The sequence below is a fragment of the Peromyscus eremicus genome, chromosome 6 (assembly GCF_949786415.1).
Source record: "Peromyscus eremicus chromosome 6, PerEre_H2_v1, whole genome shotgun sequence".
NCBI lineage: Eukaryota > Metazoa > Chordata > Mammalia > Rodentia > Cricetidae > Peromyscus > Peromyscus eremicus.
In genome coordinates this window covers 2,786,040-2,809,165 of record NC_081421.1, presented here as the reverse complement: position 1 = coordinate 2,809,165, position 23,126 = coordinate 2,786,040, and the positions used below count along the sequence as shown (strand labels likewise).

Sequence of the window (23,126 nt, the reverse complement as noted above, 5' to 3'; positions counted from 1 at the left end):
AGCTGAACTGCTGCTCGAAAGCCTAAAAGCTTAACCAGCCAAATGCTTCTAGTTTCTGGTCCTCACGCCTTATATATCTTTTTGCTTTCTACCACCACTCCCTGGGATTAAAGGCTCGCTTTCTGGGATTAAAGGTGTGTGTCACCATGCCTGGCCATTTCCAATGTGGCCTTGAACTCACAGAGATCCAGAGGGATTTCTACCTCTGGAGTGCTAGGATTAAAGGTGTGAGTGCCACATTTTCTAGCCTTTGTATCTAGTGGCTGTTCTGTCTCTGACCCCAGATAAGTTTATTAGGGTGCACAATATTTTGGGGAACACAATACCACCACAATCTGGTGGGACTTATTTTGCAGTAATAGCATTACTTATTTCCTGTATGATTTGTTTTTTAAGACAAATTTGACTAATCCTTACCTATTTTTTCCTAATATTTCAGGGTAGTTAATCAGTACCAGGAGTTGGTCCAGAATGAAGCCAAATGCCCAGTGAAGATGTCACATAGCTCTAGTGGTTCAGCCACTCTCAATCCAGGGGAGGAGACAGAAGTACGTTCACACTGTTGGTGCCTTGTACCTTGTTGTTTTCAAGGAGTCTGAGAAATGGGAAGGGAAGGGAGTTACAGTTTAGCTTTTACTTTTAACTTTTTTACTATTCAGCTTTATGTTTGAAAGTTTCAAAAGTATTCAATGATAGGTCCAAGCTGGTACTCCTGTTAAAGGTAGGTAGACGAGGGTGGCAGGTCTTCTTTCACTTTCTGTTCTTCCCTGGGTCTCACATCACCTCATCATGTCATAGTCTGTGGGTGTCATGTGGAACTTTGTAGTAGCTCTCCTATTGAATACTCTGCAGTTATAACTTGTTTGCATGTAGAAATTATAATGATAGTAATTTTAATTTTAACAGTTGTGTTTAATGTCTGTCCTCAGCAGCCTGAGACTGTGTCTGTTCAGTCTTCAGTTTTGGGAAAGGGAGTAAAACATCGGCCCCCACCCATCAAACTTCCCTCAAGCTCAGGAAATAATTCCTCAGGTATTATCCCTTGACTCTTTCTTAAAATGTTACTCATTTTTACTGTGATAATTCACAGAATTTTGAATTATGAATATAGGAAAAAACTTAAATGTATTTGTGTGTGTATGTGCTCATATGAGTGTGTGCCCATGTATATACCTTTGCTCCTGGAGGTAGCTGGCTTGGGTAGGTGGTGGGATCTGAACTTTGGTCTTTATGATTGCTCAGCAAGTGTTCTGAGCCATCTTTCCAGCCCTAGGAAATACCTTGTGTTCTTCCAGGTAACTATTTTACAGCACAACAGGCCAGCAGCTTCCTTAAATCTCCAACTCCTCCTCCATCATCTAAGCCAAGTCTCTCTCGGAAATCATCTGTGGAGCTCAGTCAAGTTAGCATGCTTTCTCCTGCTGCCCTATCACCTGCCAGCTCTTCACAGAGTGAGTCATGATTTAAACTCTTGCACAGAGTTTCGCATTAGTGTTTCTTGAAGGCAGCTTTTATTCAATCTATGAATGGTGAAATCTGAATGTACTATGTACCCACAATGTATAAGTTGCATGAAACTCCAGGTAGAGTTCTTGTTGGCTGTATATATTGTGTGTTTAATGTAGTTGTATTTGCTTTTCTGTATCTATGTATACACTGGGTGTATACCTTTCTTTTAGACTTGTTGCCTATACATCTTTAAAAATTACTTGGCAGTAAGGTTGCAGAGTATTATTTTCAGTGCACCGTAGGATCTTTTTTCTTAGTATATAAACTGTGGCTGATACTAAAAAGAAAATGTGAGAGTGAGTTATTGGAGGTACTGCCTTTGTATGTGTAAGACACCAGCTGATTCCAAGGTTACATGCAGTAAAAAGTAGCATTTGAAAGCATGCACTTCTACACTTCTGTAAACTGTCACTAAAACGTGATCATCTGAACAAAGGAAAATAGAATTCTCACTTTGGGATACTCTTTTTAACAACAAGTAGAGGCAGTATAGGAATGCTAGGTTTAATTTGGGGAGAATTTCTTCAAATGACTATCTGAATATATTAGGTACTAATTTGGGGATTCCAGTTTTTTAGCTTTTTTTTTTTTTTTTTTTTTTTCTGCTTGGTTGCTAATGTGTGCTGTCAGTGTACTGCACAGTGCTAGGATGGTCCTAGATATTAACATCTACATCCCGATAGCTCAAAAGGTGTAATTTTTCTGCCTTCTTGTTTTGCACAAAGAAAAATAAATAAATTTTCTGAAAGTCTTATTCATACTTCTCATGTTGTGGGTATGGATTGTGGTGATCTGCTGCACACAGTTGTGTTAAGTCAGGGTGGAGTGACAGCTTCTGGACATTCACATCTCTCTCCTTTCTTTCTGCAGGACATGAAAGCTAAAAAGGAAACACCTCAAGAGCTTTTGCTTTATTTTTTTTGGTTTCATTTTTTGTTTTTATTTTTTTAAAGTTGATAAACTGTGCATACTTCATTCACAACAGATTTTCTATACATTCTACATTTAAACAGAAGTACACAGTTACTGTTAAAGATGCAGTATTATCTATAAAGTACTTGCTTTACTCTTTGTAAATTTGTTTGTCAGGGTAAACTTGATATGTTGGGAATTAAATAGGTATATCTTGGTGCTAAATATAATTGATAACTTTGTGTAGCTTACTAAAAATGTTCATTTTATCTCAGACAGTTGAACTAAATAAGCAGTATTTCTTAAAAGAAGTCTTGAATTATTGAAATCATAAATAACAAAAATTAACTTAAATTCAGTTTCAACTTTGTAGGCAAAAGACAGCATGTAGGAGACTAACTTTTCAGTGGGTGTTGTGGTAGAGTGTAAATGTATTTCCACTGTTACTGTGATAGCATCTGAAGTGGGGTTTTTAGGTGATATACTGCATCCTTAATTGTAATTGAGTGTAGCAACACTCATGGATCTTGTAGAGAGTTAACACTTGCAGTTCACTGCTTTTAAAAAATTGGAACAAATTTGTCAGTGCTAAGTAAGATTCCATTAACCTTATTTTAAAAGGACCGGCCATTTATAACAAACTAGCAATTTTTATTTTTCTCAATAAGCAGGATCTGGAACTCCTAAGCCATCTACTCCTACACCAACCCCTTCATCGGCCCCACACCCTCCTGATGCTCAGAACTCAACTCCTAGTACCCCTTCAGCCACCCCATCTCCCCAAGATTCAGGCTTCACCCCTCAGCCCACTTTGTTCACTCAGTTTGCTCAGCAGCAAAGGGCTCTGAGCCAGGCAATGCCTGTGACAACCATTCCTCTTTCTACCATGGTAACATCTATAACAACAGGAAGCACGGTCTCCCCGGTCATGGCAGACTCTGCTGGGCTTAACTCCATCAGTGTAGTGAGCTCTGCTGGGTAAGTTGACAATGTTAAAGATGTTTTTATTTGTGAGATTAAGAACAAGTTGCACATTATGCTGAAAGATGGTATTTTGATATAGTTTGGAGCTGCTTAATTGAATGGTTAGTAACAAACCTATTACCTATACAAAGATGTATTTCACAGTTGCCTAGATTTTGTCATTTCCTGTTGCTGCTGTCTTTGAATCACTTGGGCAGGGCTTTGCTTCTCCTCACTCTGAAATATCTAAGGATATGCTCATTACCTAAGCCAGCCTTGTCACACTTAAGCACTAAAATGAAACTGGGCCTAGAAATGAAAATTAAAAATTTGTATTACATTTATTGGGCGGGGGACGTGGGGGGGGGGGCACAGTGCCCATGTAGAGCTCAGAAGAGGACTTGCAGGTTTTGGTTGTTTTTCCACCACCATCTGCACCTTCAGGCTCAGTGTCAAGTGCCTGCTGAGCCATCTCACTTGCCCCAGGAATTAGCTTTTAAGACAACTTGTTTTATAGTTTTTAATCTAAAGAATTGTGATGCTGTCTTTGCTTTCATAGTGTGTAATGCTCTGTCCCTTACTCTGCAGTGGAGCCCAGGCTCTGAAGAGTGGCTCAAACTCCATGCTGAGCTGTGACACTGGTACCGTAACTCCTGCAGGAAAAAACCTGTGTGGCAGCCTTCTTCCATCAGGAAGTCTCTTAACAAATGCACTGCCCGGTGCAATGCAGGCAACTTCTCAGTCAGGTTAGAATAAAGTACATGTGAAAGTCTTTCATTTATCTTGGGGGTTTTTGTGTTTTGTTTTTTTAATATTTTTTTTAAAGACAGAGTATTTGTTGCTTTTTTTACTCTTTGGTCTTTGGGGGGCCCGCTACCCAGCTCCCAAATAAACACACAGAATCTTATTCTTACTTACAAATGCCTGGCCTTAGCTTGGCTTGTTTCTAGCCAGCTTTTCTTAACATAAATTATCCTGTCTACCTTTTGCCTCTCATCTTTTATCTTTTTCTGTTTCTGTGTATCTTTCTTTACTTCTTACTCTGTGGTTTGCTGTGTAACTGGGTGGCTGGCCCCTGATATCTTCCTCTTTTTTTGTTCATCGATCTTCTCCTCAAAGATTTCTCCTCCTATTTGTTCTCTCTGCCTGCCAGCCCCACCTATTCTTTCACCTGGCTTGCTATTGGCTGTTCAGCTCTTTAGTAGACTAATCAGGTGTTTTAGATATGTAGAATAGCACAGCTTCACAGAGGTAAACAAATTCAACATAAAAGAATGCAACACATCTTTGCATTATTAAACAAATATTTCACAGCCTAAACAAATGTAACACATCTTAAACACAAGGTCTCAAAACTGGCCTCCCCTTTGGTATGTGCTAAGAGTAGCCTTCAACTGATTTTCCTGCTTCCACCTCCCAGAGCTAGGATAACTGGTGTGTGCTCCCATACCCAGCCTTAAAAACTGTTATTTTAAGGTTATTACTAAAAGCATTGAATGTTTTTTCATAGTTTTATTTCTCAGATAGTTGAAAAGCCTTTTTTAGTTCTGGTATCTGAATTGTCTCCACTTAGCAAACAGCTTCTGGGAAGAAACCTGTTAAATCTATAAGTCTTTGCATATTATACTTTCTGTTCGCATAATAAATAATGAAATTGGTTTTAGTAACCTTATTCTTGTCAGTAGTAATGGTCCAGAGAAAACAATAAAAGTATGTGTTCTAGCCTGGACATGAGTGGGGGTAGTGAAGGGCGAGGGTCGAGGGAAAGAGAGCTTGGGTGAGTGGGAGATCCCAGCTGGATCAACAACAGAGAGGGAGAACAAGGAATAGGAGACCATGGTAAATGAAGACCACATGAGAATAGGAAGAAACAAAGTGCTAGAGAGGCCCACAGAAATCCACAAAGATACCCCCACAACAGACTGCTGGCAATGGTCGAGAGACAGTCCAAACTGACTTACTCTGGTGATGGGATGGCCAAACACCCTAATTGTCGTGCTAGAAACCTCATCCAACTACTGAGGGATCTGGATGCAGAGATCCATGACTAGGCCCCAGGTGGATCTCTGGGAGTCCAATTAGCGAGAATGAGGAGGGTTTATATGAGCGAGAATTGTTGAGACCAAGGTCGGATAAAGCACAGAGACAAATAGCCAAACAAACGGAAACACATGAAATATGAACCAATAGCTGAGGGGTCACCAACTGGATCAGGCCCTCTGAGTGGGTGAGACAGTTGATTGGCCTGATCTGTTTGGGAGGCATCCAGGCAGTGGCACCGGGTGCTGTGCTCATTGCATGAGTCGGCTGTTTGAAACCTGGGGCTTATGCAGGGTCCCTTGGCTCAGCCTGGGAGGAGGGGACTGGACCTACCTGGACTGAGTCCACCAGGTTGATCTCAGTCTGTGGGGAAGGCTTTGCCCTGGAGGAGATTGGAATGGGGGGCGGGCTGGGGGGAAGGTGAGGGGGGCGGGAGGGGGGAGAACAAGGGAATCTGTGGCTGATATGTAGAACTGAATTGTATTGCAAAATAAAAATTAAAAAAAAAAAAGTATGTGTTCTACCATTTTTAGCGTGACAGCTGAAAGCCTAGATTCTTATTTGGGTAATCTTGGGAAGTTGCTTTTTTATATCATTTTACCCAGAAATAAAGTGGTGATAGAAATAATAATAATTTGTCTCATAAGAGAATAAATACATGTCAAAAAGTATTTACATTGTACCAGTGCCATTAGGAACATTCACGTTGCTATCTGTTGTAGTAGTAGCAGGTCTTAAATAGTTATGTTACCATGTGGCCCAAAGCAGTGGGAACAATGTGCTGGTTGTAATGCCCTTTAATGGCTGTGTTGTAATGCCTGGGGCCAATTCCTTTTCTTACCAGTGGTGGGAGTGTGTGGGCAGCTCAAAAATAAACTGACCAAAAGATTTTTCAGTTATGGAAAAAGCCTAGAAAGTAGAATATATGTTGTTGTTTTCTAATTCTAGTTGTGCTTACTTTGATGAGAAGTAACCATGTGTATGGAACTCCTAAGGTACTAGGTTTACATTGCTCCAGTGCTGTCCTTAGAGAGAAGCTGCTTCATTCTTTCCCCAGTCTTAGTGTCCTCTGCACTCTGACTTGACTTGACTTTCTAGAAAGAGGAAGTCTACCAGTGCTTTTGATAAGCTGGAGAGCTGCATACAGGGGTGTTCCTTTGTATGCTCTGCCACAGTGAGGCACTAGGTGGGATGCCAGGCACTGATAGCTCAAGCCATTTCTCCTCAGGGACTATTTCCTGAATGGGACACATCTGAGACTTTCTCAATTTCTTGTACAAGCCTTCAATGACATCACATACTAATTTTCTACATCTCTTTCTGCAAATAATATCTGATAGAGGACAACATATGTCTTTTGTTAATTTTTTTTTGGGGGGAGGGGTGTTGAGACAGGGTTTCTCTGTAGCTTTGGAGCCTATCCTGGAACTCACTCTATAGACATTTTTAAGATCTTCCCACTTCTTCCTCCCAAATGTTGGGATTAGAGGCACAAACCGCTGTACCTAGACTAAATAATTTTTAATCTATATTCAGATTGATGTGAACAAAATTTGCACATACTTTTATTGTGGGGGGAAGTTTTTTGAGATAGGGTCTTACTAGCTCTGGCTGGTTTAGAACTCACTATGTAGATCAGGCTGGCTTTGAACTCAGAGAGATTCTCTACATCTTCTTCCTGAGTGCTAAATTGAAAGGTGTGCACCACCATGCTGGCTAATTTGCACATACTTTGAGGCCAAGGTCAAAAAACTGTAGCTATACAGTCTGCCAAGAATGTTTTCTTCTGTCTGCATGTGTAAGCACACTGTGGCTCAAGTTCTGAGTCCGAGGACAACCTGCAGGCACATGTTCTGGTCTTCACCATGTGGATCCTGGGGTTGAACTCAGGTCACCAGGGCTTCACAGCAAGTGTTATTACCCACTGAGCTATCTTGCTAGTAGTTCATTTTGTTCTGTTTTTCTTTAAATGTGGAATTAATAGGCCATTATATCCTAACTTTGGTTTTTATCTTTACAAAAGTCAGTGTTCATTTAACATTTTGGTGATTGGTATTTGGAATGCAAAATTTAGTATTTATTATATGTACCTGAGGAATGTAAACAGGTGGCAGTTAAAAATGTGCTTGCACAATGGTAGTAGTTTTGTTACCTTCATGATGTATAGGTAATTCTAGATGACTTTCTTCAACAGTAAGAGAAGTGAAGAAGTCTTTGAAATGTAGAATATAGTTTATATCTAGTACTACACATCTTTGAATAAGATGTCAATATTGGTAAATAATGAAATGGATCTTTTGTTGTTAAAAGGGTTTTTAAATTATGTGTAAATCATTTGGAGAAAGGACAATGATGTATTTTCACATGTTGAAGTATAAATTTTTTATTTGTAATACTTTCAGTTCCATTATAACCATTACTTTTATTTAACAGGTATTCCGTTTGGTTTAAAAAATACTTCAAGTCTCAGGCCTTTAAATCTACTCCAGGTAAACATGAAACAGTACTTTTGACTTAAATTTTTATATTTTGTTTTTTAAAAAACAATGTATATTTATACATGTCAGCATATGAAAACTTAAGGTCTATCTGGAATCTTCTAAGGGTATGTGTGTTGCTACTTGTATGTAGTTAAGTGTAAAAAAAAAAAATAATGAGTGTTCTATAGATGCAACTTTCATTGGCTTTACTCCCTGTCTAATCAAGAGCTAGCTGCCCCAATGAGGAGGTCCTGGAAAAGCACCAGCCTACAATAGTGGCAGTAGGAACACTTGCAGACATACATGTGCTGTTAGCTCACCATGGGTTTTTGTGCTTGGAGGTTTCAAAACTTAGGTATGCATTATTTCCCCCAAGGAAGATTATGCTTTCTTAATATAATGGTAGATAACTACTAGACATTCTGTAAATGTTAGGTGTGTCTAAAATAAGCCTAATGACAAGGCCTTCCCTTTTTTCCATTATAATGTCACTGTCCTCTAAAGAGATAGAAAATAGAGCCTGAGTGTTAGAACAGCTGCTTCAGATGGTCAAGGAAGGCCGATGAAGACTAGCAGTGCATGAAGGAGGAGGAGAGGACTAAAGACTAGAGCACTCTGGGTCCCATGCTCGCTCCTTTACTTCCTTGTCCCTCTCTCTGTCTGCTCCTGAGTACTTATGCCATTTCCCTCTGGTTTCACTTCCTCTTCTTGATGTGCAGTTCTCTTAGCACATGAAGAGTGGATGGGCTTCATTCTAACGTGTTCTTTTCCTTACTTGTATTCACCCATCTTCCTTCCCTACTCTGTCCACACTGGTCCCTTTCTTCCTCCACATAGTGTCCCCTCTACTTTCAGTGGGAGCAGGACTTTAAAATGTAGACTCTATATACTACTGGATGTTTGATACTTTTGTGCTTTTCTGCTGTTACCCTCAAATTGGCTTACTATTTTCCCCAAGGTCCTTTAACAGTCATATGTTAAGCTAGTAATTTGGGAAATAGTTGTCTACAGAGAACTTAAAGGTAAACTTGAAGATAAAGATCTGATGATAATGCAGAGCTGTGGTTTATTGGGAAATAGCAATACCTGACAGATCAGCCAACCTCATATGTAGTCATAACTAAAGTCTGCATCGAACTAAAACTGTTTCTGTATATGGTATAAATATGCTGTCAGTATATGCAGACCAGTTGCAGAGCTGTGCACTGGTAAATGTGGGCACAGCTAGAGATCATACTGCTTTAATTAGAATCACTTTCCTTCATGTTAACATATGCCTTGAGAAGTCTTATGACAGATAAAAAGGAATGAGGACAAAGCCACCTTGTCTACTAGGGAAGAAGAAATACTGAGCCTGGACTATGTCAGATTTAGTGGGTTTAGTTTTCTTAACCAAAGGATTGCCTTTTTAATTTAATTTGGATTCAGAATAAGACCAATTTATGGTCTTCCCAGTAAAGCACTTTATCAGCCCTAGAATTCCTCACCCTGTTATATTAAAGTGGTAACTTTTAGGATTGTTGCCAAAAGACTAGAACACATTTGGGGGATGGGTTGTCTTACACACATTTCTGAATCATACCCTTTTGATTTTTGAGAAGGACAGCTTGTGAAGCTCAGGTTGGCTTTGAACTCTCCCTTCTCTTGTCTCTGCCTGCCAAGTGTTAGGTATATAGGCACTACAGTGTGTCATGATGCCCGGTTAGTTTGTTCAGTTTCTTAGCATATGTAATGATCTTTTGTACTGATGGCATAAGAATGACAAATGTTTAAAAACTGTAAATTTAGATAGCTAACTATTAACTTGAAGCGGGAAATTTATATTTGAAAATAATATTGGGGGGGACCAAAAAGCAGTAGGACTTAAAAATAATTTCTGGGTATAGCCTGATTAAGGGCAGGCAGCTTGTTTAGTTTTGCTTCTGTGTGGTTGTGTGTGGAGGTGCTAGAAGCTGGCCCAGCAGCCACTGAGTTCCCTCTCCAGTCCTTCTCTTGCTCTGTCTTCATCTGTTTCCTCAGAGCCTAGAAGAGTGCTTGACTCCTAGCGAATTCTCCATGAATGTTTGTAAGGAAGTGTAAATATTTCACATGAAAACAATGGGAAGGTAGCTAATTCTTGTTTGAATTCTGAATAGCTTCCTGGTGGTTCACTCATGTTTAACACTCAGCAGCAGCAACAGCAGTCACAGCCCCCTCAGTTTGTACAACCTCAGCAGCCTACAGCTTCCAGTCCCCAGCAGCCAGAGGAGCAGGTATTGGATTTTTAGCCTTTTTGTGTATGTGCATTTTCACTGTAGAACTTAGGACGTGTTTATCATACGTTTCCACTTTTAATTTGTTGGAAGAAATAGTTCCTGTGTTGTTCCTCTTTATCAACACCAGTAGCTGCCAGTTATTCTAATCATAACTGCTCTGAATGGAGGTCTCCATCTTGCCAAGTATCAAATAGCCAGACAGTAAATGGCAGTGGCAGGTAACCCCTCCTCACTATGTCTTTTCTGACCAGCCTATCATCTTGTTTGTAGAAATTGATTGCTGTTGCAGTGGATCTGTCTGTGTTGTCTGGTAGTATTGGGCAGTGGGAACACAGACAGAAGCAGATACTACACATTGCCAGTCAGGGTATAATCAGATAAACTGAAGTCTTAGAGAAAGGGACAAGTGTTTCTGAACTTCGGCTGTTCTGTAGAATCATTTGGGAAACAGCATACTTATTCCTGCGTCCCACTTTTGAGTGTCTCAGCTGATGCTAAAACTACCCATCAGCCCTCTTGGACATTACTCCTTCAGGCCTTCAGTGGATGAAACTTATCTTCTAGTAGGTTTCTCAGAGAGGACACATTGAAAACTTTTTCTATATTAGCACATTACGGTTTTGCTTCACTGATAAGATTTCTCATTTTGTTTCTTTCACTTTTTAAAAACAAATTTTATTTTCCTTATGTCTGTGCGTGGGTGATGGTGCACATGAGGCCAGAGGACTGGTAGAGTAGGTTCTCTCCTTCCACTGTTGGGTTCTGTGGTCAACCTTGGGGAAAAGTGCCTTCACCGGAAGTTTACTGTTGGAGCTTTTTGTTGTTGCTGTTTCTGAGGCAGACTCTCACTCCAGCCTAGCTGGGAACTCAGCATTCCTTTTGCTCCAGCACCCAAGTGCTGGGATGACAGGGGGAACTGTGCCAGCTGTTTGCTAAATAAGTGTACATTTTTAGTAGTACTGAGTACATCCACACTATTGCACAAAGCATTTTTCATCTTGCAAAATTGAAACTTTATTAACAGCTGATAACTTCCTCAGTGCAAATACTGGCAGCTACCATTGTGCTGTGTTTTTGATGGAAAAACACAGTGCCTCATGCAGGGAGATGGAATCATGGTCCATGTGTCCTTTTGTGTCTCTTACTGTCTCATCAGACAGATCATTCACTTGGATGTGTCAAGAACTTATTGGGTCTTACAGGAATACTTACTTTCCTGAGACTACACACTGTTTTCTACTGCAGTGCTGCATTGTTTTACATTCCAGTCAGCACTGTGGACAAGGTTCAGTCTGTCCAAATCCTTGCTGATGGCTTGTTAACTTCTACTCTTGGGTTTTCTGTTTATTTTCCTGTTTCTTGTGGTAGGGATCAAACTCAGTGCCTCTTGCAGGCTGAGCATGCACTCTATCACTGCACTTCTAAGCCAGTTTTGTTTTGAGTAGCAGCTATCCAAAGTGAGAATGAGTTGAGAGTCTCCCTGGCTGATTGGACCAGCACAGCCAGCTTTGAAGGTTAGGTTTGAAGCTGTATCTTTAGGTGGAGACATGGACCAGCACAGCCAGCTTTGAAGGTTAGGTTTGAAGCTGTATCTTTAGGTGGAGACATTTAGGATCATTATAATTCAATTGACCTCTATAATTAGTAAATGACCCTGTATATCTTTTTTTGCTTCCTTTGATTACTACTAAGATTGTATACCTTTTCCTATTTCATTTTTTCCTGGATGCTTTATTAGTTGATATTGTTTTTTTATTTTTGGTTTTTAGTCACTATTCTAGCTTGTTGGTAAATATCTCATTCTATTTGTGATATTTAGTCTTTGTGGGTCATTTTAGGAAACAAATTGTATCTGATGAATTGATTTTTTTTACATTTTTGAGTTTTTCTTTGGTTTTACAATAGCATTGTTCTGGAGGTTTTTATTTTAGGGTTTGCTTTTTTTGTTCATTCCAAGGATTGGGTTCCATTCTTCCTACTTCTATATGTGTTCATAGTTTATAAGAAACCTAAGCTACTGTTTATTCTTCCTCAGACATCAAATAAAAGCTGTCTTTTCACTGGCTGAAATTATTTTGCTCTTTTTGCACAAGTCACTTGCTAATTTTTTTTCTTTTTTAAATTCAGGGTTCTGAACAAGGTTTAACTGCTCAAGAACAGGCCTTAACTGCTCAACAAGCTGCTATTGTTAATCTTACTGGATTAGGCGGCTTTACACAGTCACCGGCAGCTGGTAGGTATCATCCTGACTCCTATTGAGACCTCGCTGTGTAAATTATTTCCCTTTTCTTCCTTGCAAGCAGTAATCAGAGAAATCTGAAGCATTTTATCTGTGAACTATTAGATTAACAAACAGCTGGCCAAGAGTTTTTCCTTTCAAAATTACTTTGACAGTTGATTGTGAAAGCTTTGACTCATACACATAATGTGTTCTCTTTACAGTGGTTAACTGGCAAAACTTTTACACATTCTACCAAAGCAGTTTTCCGTGTTTGCACTGCAAGTGGTTGTTTTCTTAATTATCTGGGACCACGTTTTCCTAGATAATATAATTTTTCTCAGTTTGTAGTTGTATGAATTAAATCTTCATAATTAGCAAAACTTCTGTGAGCTACTTGTTTATAAAAATGAAACTAACTTGAATGTTCCAACTTTCAGTAGGAAATAGTAAACAAAAGGTAATATTTATTGAATTCTGACTTCACATTTGAATAAGCCACATGCTAGATTTTTCTTAAAAATAAATTAACAAAATTATAATGGAATTTGAGGATTCTGTCAATTGTCCCTGTGCACTGACCATGCCTTTAGGTTTCTGTAACTGTCAGTTTTCAAATTTAGATGTCCCTTAGTAGGAGGAAAATAATTCTTCCATAGAGCTATAATTCAGAATTAGTGAATTTCCAAATGCAGATTTGTAACTAATGTACCTTTACTACACAAGTTACAATTTTTCTAAAATAGCCATAGTAAATTTGTGAAAAGAATTGTAGACAGATCATGAGAATTTGTCTAGTTTCAAACAAACTGCAGTCACTTAGGCCAGATCAGCCTTTTCACCAGTACTTGAGAATGTTGAATGATTGGCACGGCCCCATCAGCTGCAAGTCTTAGTTCACCTCTGCGTGCTCACTGGATGTTGTATTTTAAAAGATTGTACTATTTTACATCATGGTGGCTTCCAGACCAAGGTCCAGTATCAAGTTCCATGGGGATGCAAAGAAGATGACATGGAGGCAGGATATAGCTGAGGTGCTAGAGTGCTTCAGTACTGCAGAACACTGGATACAATGGCACAAACCTATAACCAAAGCGTTCTGCAGGTGGAGAAAAGAGAATCGGGAGTTCCGGGTTAACCCCTTCTATCTACATAGTGAGTTCTGAAGCCAGTCTGGGATAAGACTCTTGTCTCAAAAAAAGAAAAACGAGGAGGAGGGAATGCACTACCTTAGTCTGTATACTCCTTCCCTCTGTATGGCCAGAATGTTCTGGAATCAGTGATACCCTCAATTAGCAGGAGACTAAATTTATTCTGAAATATGTATGATTTGATACTTAAGGTTCTCATTTGCTTTCCCCTCTCCTGTAGTGTTGTCTCAGCTCGGCTCTGCTGAGAACAGACCTGAGCAAAGCCTTCCTCAGCAGAGACTCCAGCTCTCCTCTGCCTTGCAGCAGCAGCAGCAGCAGCAACAGCAGCAGCAGCAGATTCAAGTAATCCAGCAGCTTCACTTGATTAATTAGACCTGAGTTCCAAAAGTACTGTACACTGCCTTGCAGGAGGGGTACTTTCCTGTCTGTTAAGGCTAAAGCAGTTGGTCACTAACTTAGTTTATTTAGAAGTCTGACATGCCAGGCAGCTTGGAGCACTGAGTGTATTTTATAACAATGCATGCTTTAGCCGAGCGGTGGTGGTGCACGCCTTTAATCCCAGCACTCCAAAAGCAGAGGCAGGCAGATCTCTGTGAGTTCGAGGCCAGCCTGGGCTACAGTGAGTTCCAGGAAAGGCGCAAAGCTACACAGATAAACTCTGTCTCAAAAAACTAAATAAATAAATAAATAAATAAATAAATAAATAAATAAATAAATAAATAAATAAATAAATAATGCATGCTTTAAATCCTTTTTAAGGTCTTGGTGATACATTCCCCGACACCTCTTTAATGTGCATTGTATTTTGAAATAGTTTTACGTGCCAAGTATTAACTTTATGATTCTGTACTGTGGGGATGTTCCTGTTAGTAAATGTCATACATGTTTAGAAGTGTTACATATTATTTTAGGAAAAGGTGTCAGCATACTGTGATCGACTCTTGATAGTTGGTTTATTTTGCTATGAATTACCATTATACAACAAAAGTAACAGATAGATGTGATGCTTTCAACAATCGTATTTAAAGCCCTCAGCAAGCTCCTGCACTGTCTGTCTGGGGAAGTACCCTTTGTTACCCCATGCTTTCTCCTCTCCGGCTTGTTTTCATCACTGTCCTGTTTGGGGAAGCACCTTGGCACACCTGTGCATTTAGCATAACGTGATTTTTTTTCCCCCTCCCTTTTGCAGCAGTTGCGATTCTTGCAACATCAGATGGCTATGGCAGCAGCAGCCGCACAAACAGCCCAGCTACATCGTCACCGGAATACAGGTGGTCAGTCAAAGAGTAAAGTGAAGAGAGGCATGCCAACCACTCCAAAATTCTGAGCAAAATTTCTTCTTTTCTCTCTCTCTCTCTTTTTTTTTTTTTTTTTCAAACACAAGGCCATTGAACAAAAAGAATTGTATTTCTACTTCATTTTTTTCCCTAAGATGTCAGTATTTTACATTGATAGATATGCATACTTTATACAAAAGCACAACCTTGTGATTCTTACATGGGTTAAATGTTTTCCTGTATATACCATCTACAGAAATAACCTAAGAACTACTAGAAATATCTTTCAAAGGAATGTAGTTGGTATTTATTTAGTATAAAAAACCTGCACAGTGTAACAAATACAGTTTTTACAGCTGTTTTGCAATCGTGGTGGCTGTTCATTTGTGTTTCATACTCTGAATTACTTCATCTAGTAGCTTGTTCACTTCTTTGTGTCTCGTAACTGCTCGACTCATGCAGTCCTGAAGTTTAGCTCCAGTAAGTCCACTCCCACCTGAAAAATTATGCCAATTTTCAGTGTTCCCATTATTTTATGAATATTGAACATCATATCAAATGTTTGCCTTTAAGTCAAACATCTAAATCAAGTGGTAAGGTCTCAAGATCGCAGGGTAGTTTAGGAAGACTCCACAAGACAAATACGTCCAAAGTTTAAGAATGATATACAACACTGAGACAGCAAAGATGCCCAATAAACTTAAATTAGCAAAACAGTCAAACATCCCGCACTCCACTCGACACCCCAACTACTCCCCACCTGCTCCCCACGACAGTTTAAAGCTGCTATGGAAACAACATACCTGGCTTGTGAAGACAACACAGCTTGCCTTCCTCATCCATTACTATCGTTAAGGTTCCTGTTGATAGGTGTTCCTCCTCTCCAGTAGGATCAACTATCAGCAAAGTGCTACATTTAAAAAACAAAAAAAGTGTTTAAAAAAATGTGCATTGTGGGAGGTAGTACCAATTTTAGGAAGAGACTGATTTCAGACAGGTACTGAAAGACCTGCTTTGATTTCAGCCTATGGAAGAGCTAATCCAGAACTGGAGGAAGCCAGAGTGGCAGCACCCTGCAGCCCAGTATTTGTGGACTCCTTGCCCTTCAGCTTGGGAACATCTTAGGTTCTGCAGCAAATACTGAAGAGTTTCAGAGGATTCTAGAGTAGTAGCTTGGAGCATAGCTCAGCAATGAAGCACTTGCTTGTGTGAAGAGGCCCCATACAGTCCCTGTCACCAAAAGGGGTAAAGAAATGCAGGGGCAAGTGAGAGAGCACAGAATGGTCCTGTACATCAGGATGCCCTGCAGATGGCAGCTCTGACGGAAGGAAACGCAGGGCAGGACTAAGATGTCCATGGCAGAGTAGGGCTGGTGGTCAACTGGGGACATTCCTTGTAAAGACAGCTAAGTAACAAGCCATTATCTTAACTTACTCATCAAACACAGCAAAGGAAGTTGCAACTGGGTTTGTTCGAACATTCAAATAACTTTTCTTCTTTAAATTAACTTCTGCTAAAGCAGTTTCTTCGTTTATAGTAACTTCAGGCAACTGTACTAGAAAAAGGCAAGTAAACATATAAAGTGAGTGTTTCAATGCTTTCTTAACTTTTCCCTGTTTAGCTTATCCAGAAGAGTTACTGATTTGACAAGATCTCACTATGTAGCCCATCTAGCTTGGAACTCACTCTGGGACTAAGAGTTGTATGCTCCTCACCTGAATCAGTATAGTTTTGTTTAAATATCTCGTAACAGTTGAGGTAAATATGGTAGAGGAAAACTGCTTTCCAGAACATCTTATGTTCCAGCCAAGCTGTTTTGGTTTTTTATTTTCCCCAAGACAGGGTTTCTCTGTATAGCTCTGTCTGTCTTAGGACTGGCTCTGTAAATCAGGCTGGCCTCAAACTCAGAAATGCCCCTGCCTTTCCTCTCAAGTGCTGAGATTAAGGCATGTGCCTCTGCCAATGTCGCTACCTCCTCTGGACTGGAAATACCTATTTTATAACACTCATTTGGTCAGCTACCCTCCTAAAGAAGCAAGTGCCATTTTATTACAGTACCATTTTATTACAGAGGAAGCAAGCAGGCTGGATGCAGGTTAACTAGGACTACACTAACACCACTATTAACTATCTTCCACTCTAAGTTGAATGTTTTTTATAGACAGGACCCTGTTTTGTAGTCTGATCTGGCCTCCAACTGCCATCCTCACCCACTGTGTTCTGAGATTACAGGCATGGACAACCATGCCTGGTTTAGTTTTATTATCAATTCAGCAATGTAGAATGACCTGGAATATGCACAAGTGAAAGAAAGGCATGGAGCTACCCAGGCCCTTACTAGGGAACATCACTATCAGGTGATATTTAATGGTCAGTCTGCATGAACCATCTGGACTACAGTGAGAATCCTGTATCCAAGCCAGTGGATTCTAGGAAGGACTGCTGCCCTAATGACCACAAGTGGAGACAGTCACAGCAATTCTAAAGGCTACAGACATTTTTACAAAACCCTGTAAAGTGAACTAACTTAGGAGCACAAGCTGGGCTAGGTAGTTCATACTTAAAATGTTGCCAGCATCTGGGAGGCTGAGGTAGAAGGATTAGGAGTTCAAAGCCAGCCAGGGCTAAGAGATACTCTGTCTCACAAAACAAAAATCATGTGAATGATACTCAGTCTCAAAAACACCCTGTAAGAGGTTTTGGCCAGCTGGACTCTGAGCATATTAGCAGGAAAATGGTTTTATTAAGGTTACTTACCATTTTTTAAAGCGGCTAACAAAGCAAATGTGCAGGCATCCAAAATATTTCCATCGTAGTCTAGGCAGATAAGGTCACAGTACAGAACCCAAGCCAGCTAAAACAGTTCACACAAAAGAAATCAGACCTGATAACAGAATCTGTGTGTCCTTAGGCCTAAGAATTCTAGAACATGAACCCAAGCCAGCTAAAACAGTTCACACAAAAGAAATCAGACCTGATAACAGAATTTGTGTGTCCTTAGGCCTAAGAATTCTAGAACATGAATCCAAGCTAGCTAAAACAGTTCACACAAAAGAAATCAGACCTGATAACAGAATCTGTGTGTCCTTAGGCCTAAGAATTCTAGAACGTTGATTAGACAAACAAGATAGACTTGAAGGCCTAATTTTTTTCACTAACATAAAGTAGGAAGTCAAAGTGGTCAGGTTACACAAGCTGGGCTTGGACTAGCAAACCAACAAGTGAAAAATTGCCCTTTTTCCTAAACAGAGCTACAGGTGCAAAGAGGCAGTTTTAGTCTCACTGCTAGGTTAGCAAATGAAAGGCCAGGTGTAATCTGTGCTCTCCTAATGTGCAATGGAGGTTTTACGTGCTAGTTAGCGCTATGATTAGCAAAGGAAGCTGCTGTAGGACGATACATATGGGTTCACCATAAACATCAGCACAAGTAAAACCTGATCTCAGGGATAAAAGACCTGTTTTTGTTTTTGTTTTTTTAAGAGGAAAGGTGGTGTGTGTGTAACCTTAGTGTGAAAGTTAGCTCCCAGACAGGTAATGTATTACTTGTTAGCTGGACACAATGGCACAAACCTGTAATCCCAGCTTTTGAAAGACTGGGTACGAGGACTAGCAGGTAAAGAGTAGCCTGGGTACACAATGTGAGCCGAGCTCATCAAAATTAAAAAAAAAAAAACCCACATGGAAGGAATTTATGAAGTGATGGTTTATTTAGAGAATTATGGAAAAAAATGAACTTTTACAGAATTCCTTCTAAACTCTAGAATCTCAGGGTTTAAGGTTGTTGATTCATTCCCACTACCACATTAGACCACACAGCCACTTCAGAGTTCATAAAAGCTCAGTCTGTTCTTACCTTGCCTGGAGAAATGCATAAGTCCTCTTTCTTAATTATCTGTGAGCTTGATTTAATGATAAAGAACACAATAAATGTGAAGGCAAAACACTTAAGAATGCATGATGGCAAAGTTTTATCATAATAGTCTTACTTTTCAATGACATCTGCAATGAACTGGCTGGTCACTTGGGCCTCTTCTCCAGGAGGTCCAGTCCGAAACCTCGATGAACACAGCGGCGGCAGATCCACGTTAGGGACTGAAAGAAACACTTGCAGGTGTGAACTAAACTTCACCCCTGACAGCTGAGGTCACTAATACAGGGACTGCTGCACAGCATAGGGGACTAGCCAGGGACAGACGCTTCGGGTGGAAAGGTGGCAGTGCTAGAATTACATTTTTCTCAGATTGCCAAGCTCAGAGAAAGGGAAATTTATACTTGGCTTAAAAAGTTTATTACATTTCAATCATAGTTCTTTACAGTTTTTCTGTCTTTTCCCCCCCAAAAGACTGTAGCAGGACAGTCCTTTGCTCACACCCAACTATTAAAGTTTTAAATGTTGGTTCCTACATCAAAGAAAAGATAATTCAAGACCAAAAATATTGCCCACTCTAAATTGAGTGCAGACCAATTTCAGTCTGCAGTGATGGCCTTCACCTACAACTACCCTTGGATAAGGAATGTGTACAACTGAATGTGTAAACAAAGATTACCTACCCATATGGGGTTAGCAAAGTTAAGTTCATGGGATGTACCTTGTCTTGGTTATCTTCTAATAAGCAGAAGGTTTCGGGATAAGGGGGGCATTGTTCTATTTCTGAATATAGGGAATCACTATCTACCTCAATTATCAGCACTTCACTATAACAGTTAACTCTAAACTCCCTCAAGTATTTGTTAAAATTACAAGAGCATTTAATGTTGGGGAATATTATGTTAAGGTGTATTATTTTTGTTTATGTTGCATTTGTTTAACTCTGAAGCTATGTTACTGTGCTTGTCTAAAACACTGGATGGTCTAATATAGAACTGAAAGGCCAATAGTGAGGCAAGAGAGAGATAAGCAGGGCTGGCAGGCAGAGAGGAGAAATAGGAGAAATTTGGGAGGCAAAAGCAGGAGCCAGAGAAGGAGGAGGACTCCAGGGGCCGTGCACCCAGCTGCACAGCAAGCCACAGAGTAAGATTTACAGAAGTAAGAGAACTGGAAAAGCCTAGAGGCAAAACGTAAATGAGATAATTAAAAGTTAAGAAAAGCTGACAAGAAACAAGACAAGCTAAGGCCGAGCATTTACAATTAACTATAAGCCTCCCTGTATGATTTATTTAGGAGCTGGGTGACTGGCCCTTCAAAAAAGCCAAAAGAGTAGAAAAACAACCAACAACGATTTAACTCACCAATATATCCTTTATCAGGGGCATCTAGTGGTGGCGCTGCAAATTCCTACAAAAGCAAATCAAATAAATGTGTTCTACTGAAGCCACTCAAAAACTACAAAGACCAAAAAAAAAACAAACAAACAAACAAAAAGCCAGGCAGGGGTGGCACACACCTTTAATCCCAGCACTCAGGAGGCAGAGGCAGGTGGATCTCTGTGAGTTCGAGGCCAGCCTGGGCTACCAAGTGAGTTCCAGGAAAAGCACAAAGCTACACAGAGAAACCCTGTCTCGAAAAAACAAAAAAAAACAAAACAAAACAAAAAAGCAAAAAACTATGAACACATTCTAGCAATTAGATACAGAGGCAGTACCAAAGACCACTTCAGCCAATAATCCCATGTTTAGCATCTATACTGCTTGGGGAGTTATGGCAGGGTCCCAAGGATACAGTCACTGCACTTCCCAATGGTTAACAGGATAGTTACAAGGACAGTGTAATCAGACTGCCGTTCATCAACATGACGAGCCAAGAATCTGAATTTAATCACGTGACACTTAACGTGGCTAGACTTAGTAACTAGTACTGGTCAGATGTATAGTAACTAACAATAACAGGCCAAGGTCAGCTGTAGACCCACAATTCCTAGGGGCAAGTTATTTGACCTTATAAGTTTCTCTGTCACAGGGACAGATGAACTGTACCTGCCTACTCCTAGGGGCTATTCCCAAGTTCCAAAGGGGCATTAAGTTTCCAGTATAAACCTGGCAAGGGGTCTGTGTTCCAATAGTTACCACTTCAGCTTGCCCATAGACCTAAAGGAGGAAAGTTGTTCAGTGTAGCATCACAAAGCACAGGCTTTGTCATCAGACTCTGTTATGAGCCCTACACACCTGGGAAAGCTACTGAATTTCAATGGGCTGAGCAGGGGGGTGGAGACTGGTAATTCTGAAAGTGCCTAATAAGATGCTCCAACAGCAAGCAGCCAGCAGATAGCTACTGTTCCTTTGTGAGTAGCAAAAACTATCAATGACTAAAAGATATCCCAAGAACAATCTTAATCCCCAAAACGATATTGCCAACATCTTAATTAAAGTATGAGGTGCTGAGATTCAGTTATTCGCACTGGAAAGGGTTACACTCACGGGTTAAAAAAAAAATTGGGGGGTGGATTACAACTCTAAATCCTGACCCGTAATTAATTACAACCCTGTAAGCATGAAGCTAATTTGGAATTCAGCCGTCAACAGACATACAGTGGACCTACTGCTTTAACTCCACAAATGACTGTGGTGTTCCCCAGCTTCACGAGAGCAGAACCGTCCGCCGTACTGATGGAACCTGGAAAGGGAAACACGGTTTTTATACAAAAGCCTTAAAAAAGCAAGGAAAATAAATAACCACAAAGTTATTTTATAAATGCTTTAGTTTGTATGGTTATCTGGCTAGACTTTTAAGTTGCCTCTGTAACTTGACAGGTTCAAGTCAGTGATTTGAAAATGGAATGACTGATGTCTTAATTTTTCTTTTCTTCTGTCTCACAGTTTGAGCTGATTAATCATATTTAGATCAACTACATAGGTGGTGTAATGATAAAAAACCTTAACATCATCAAATGCCTTAGACATAGTAGAACTGGCTAAAACAAAAAGTGGCACACAGGGTGGGGGTAGGGTCCCACCAGCTGAAATAAAGTTATCTTCACCTATGTTGACAGTTGTGGTTCTGAATTCACCAAGTTCTCTTCCATCAGGACGGCAGTTTTCTTTCTAAATGTTTATAAGGAAATAGATTACACATGTATTTCATGTATGAAAGGGAAAACACATTAAGCTCCATTAATTAAATGAATTCAAAAACTATGCCTTAATGCATGACATTTTTATCAAAAGCCCTAACGTACAAAATCACCTTTACTCACCAGAAATCTCCTGTAATACTCCAGTGGTTCCACAGTTCTGAAACATGTGAAAAGTATGTTAAAGTAAGTCAGTGCATCCTAGAGCATGAACCTAAGAGTGTGGTGCTGAGACGTCAATCTCCACACTCTGTTTTAACCATATTTATAAAAAGGCCTTACAGCAGCAACCAGTCTTCATCGGGCACCTCAACTGTGCCCTAATCAAGAGGACTGGAGTCCAAGGCCCCTTGACACGCTCAGAAGAGGATGAGCTTGGGTGTCAGTCATGTGACTCTAGTTCTGAAGTAGGGAACATAGTATCTGAAGTCCTGCAGTGAGAGGCATTGGCAGTCCCTCTAACTTAGGACCACGGAGGAGTGTGTGCTCACAGTTACGGCACGTACGTTTGGCCTCTTCAACTACACGCAGGCAAAAGTCACAGCAGGCATGGATGCATGCACTCGCAGACACACGAGTTTGCGGTTTACACGCGCGGGCAGCCCGGGGCGTTCTCAGAGCGCCCCCAAAGGTCTCAGGGTCCCCTCCGAAGGCGGCACTCTGCTTTCCGGCGTGGCGCTCGGTTAAGAGATCGGCGCCGTCCTGGCCGCGCTGTCCCTCAGCGCCTCCCGTGGGCAGAGCCCTCCCGCGGCCCCACGAGGACTCGGGGTCCCCCGCCCGCCGCCACGCGCCACACCCGCGCCTCTGTGCGCGCCGCCACTCACTTGAACCCGGCCGCCATCTTCCCGCCCTCGCCGCGCCTGCGCAGCCCGCCGCGCCTGCGCCCTTCCCTCTGCAGGCGTGTCTCCAGCCCGGGGGACTTGGAGCAGTCCCGGGTGAGAGAAGCACCTCCTTCCGTGGAGGCTGCCGTGTTCCCGGGTACGCGGCGTGAACTCCAGCTCCAGCGACCCACGAGCACCTGCTTAGGACCAGGCCTGTTGGGGACGGCCGGGTCGGTACGGCTCAGAACCCCCACGGGCCTGTGCGCACGTGCACACACACACATACACGCGCGAAATAAACGGGGAGACTGTAGCAGTCCAAGGCTCCCGGCATCCTTAGATGGCATGGGCGTGAGGCTGGTGGCGCCCTCAGTTTGCAGATGTCCAGCGCGTTGCACTCAGGGACCGGCCGTGCACTCCTCTGTGGAGCCGCGCGAGGGCGCTGTGGGTGGCGTCGGGTACCTGCCGTGGCGAGGCGCGGCCGCGAGGTGGC

The 23,126-nt window shown here is 41.1% G+C and overlaps 2 protein-coding genes across 2 annotated transcripts in view; one reads left to right on the top strand and one right to left on the bottom strand.

The window, feature by feature from the left end:
- Positions 1–15,172, top strand: part of Supt20h (SPT20 homolog, SAGA complex component) — a gene marked incomplete at its 5' end in the record, with an annotated part of 32,621 nt that extends 17,449 nt beyond the window's left edge. The window contains 10 exons of the mRNA XM_059265071.1: positions 440–548; positions 930–1,032; positions 1,296–1,451; positions 3,093–3,399; positions 3,973–4,130; positions 7,858–7,913; positions 10,040–10,156; positions 12,287–12,392; positions 13,749–13,870; positions 14,718–15,172. Of these exons, the coding sequence (XP_059121054.1) occupies positions 440–548; positions 930–1,032; positions 1,296–1,451; positions 3,093–3,399; positions 3,973–4,130; positions 7,858–7,913; positions 10,040–10,156; positions 12,287–12,392; positions 13,749–13,870; positions 14,718–14,855 (1,372 nt within the window). The remainder of the gene's footprint in view (positions 1–439; positions 549–929; positions 1,033–1,295; positions 1,452–3,092; positions 3,400–3,972; positions 4,131–7,857; positions 7,914–10,039; positions 10,157–12,286; positions 12,393–13,748; positions 13,871–14,717) is intronic.
- Exosc8 (exosome component 8) lies at positions 15,088–22,994 on the bottom strand. Its single transcript, XM_059265135.1, has 11 exons — positions 22,637–22,994; positions 21,936–21,972; positions 21,720–21,783; positions 21,282–21,355; positions 20,035–20,080; positions 18,792–18,897; positions 18,659–18,704; positions 17,563–17,659; positions 16,240–16,360; positions 15,609–15,715; positions 15,088–15,301 (listed from the first exon to the last, which is right to left on the bottom strand). The coding sequence occupies exons 1-11, from the start codon at positions 22,978–22,980 to the stop codon at positions 15,186–15,188; spliced, it is 1,158 nt and encodes a 385-aa protein (XP_059121118.1). The 5' UTR covers positions 22,981–22,994; the 3' UTR covers positions 15,088–15,185.
- Between the last annotated feature and the right edge of the window lie 132 nt (positions 22,995–23,126).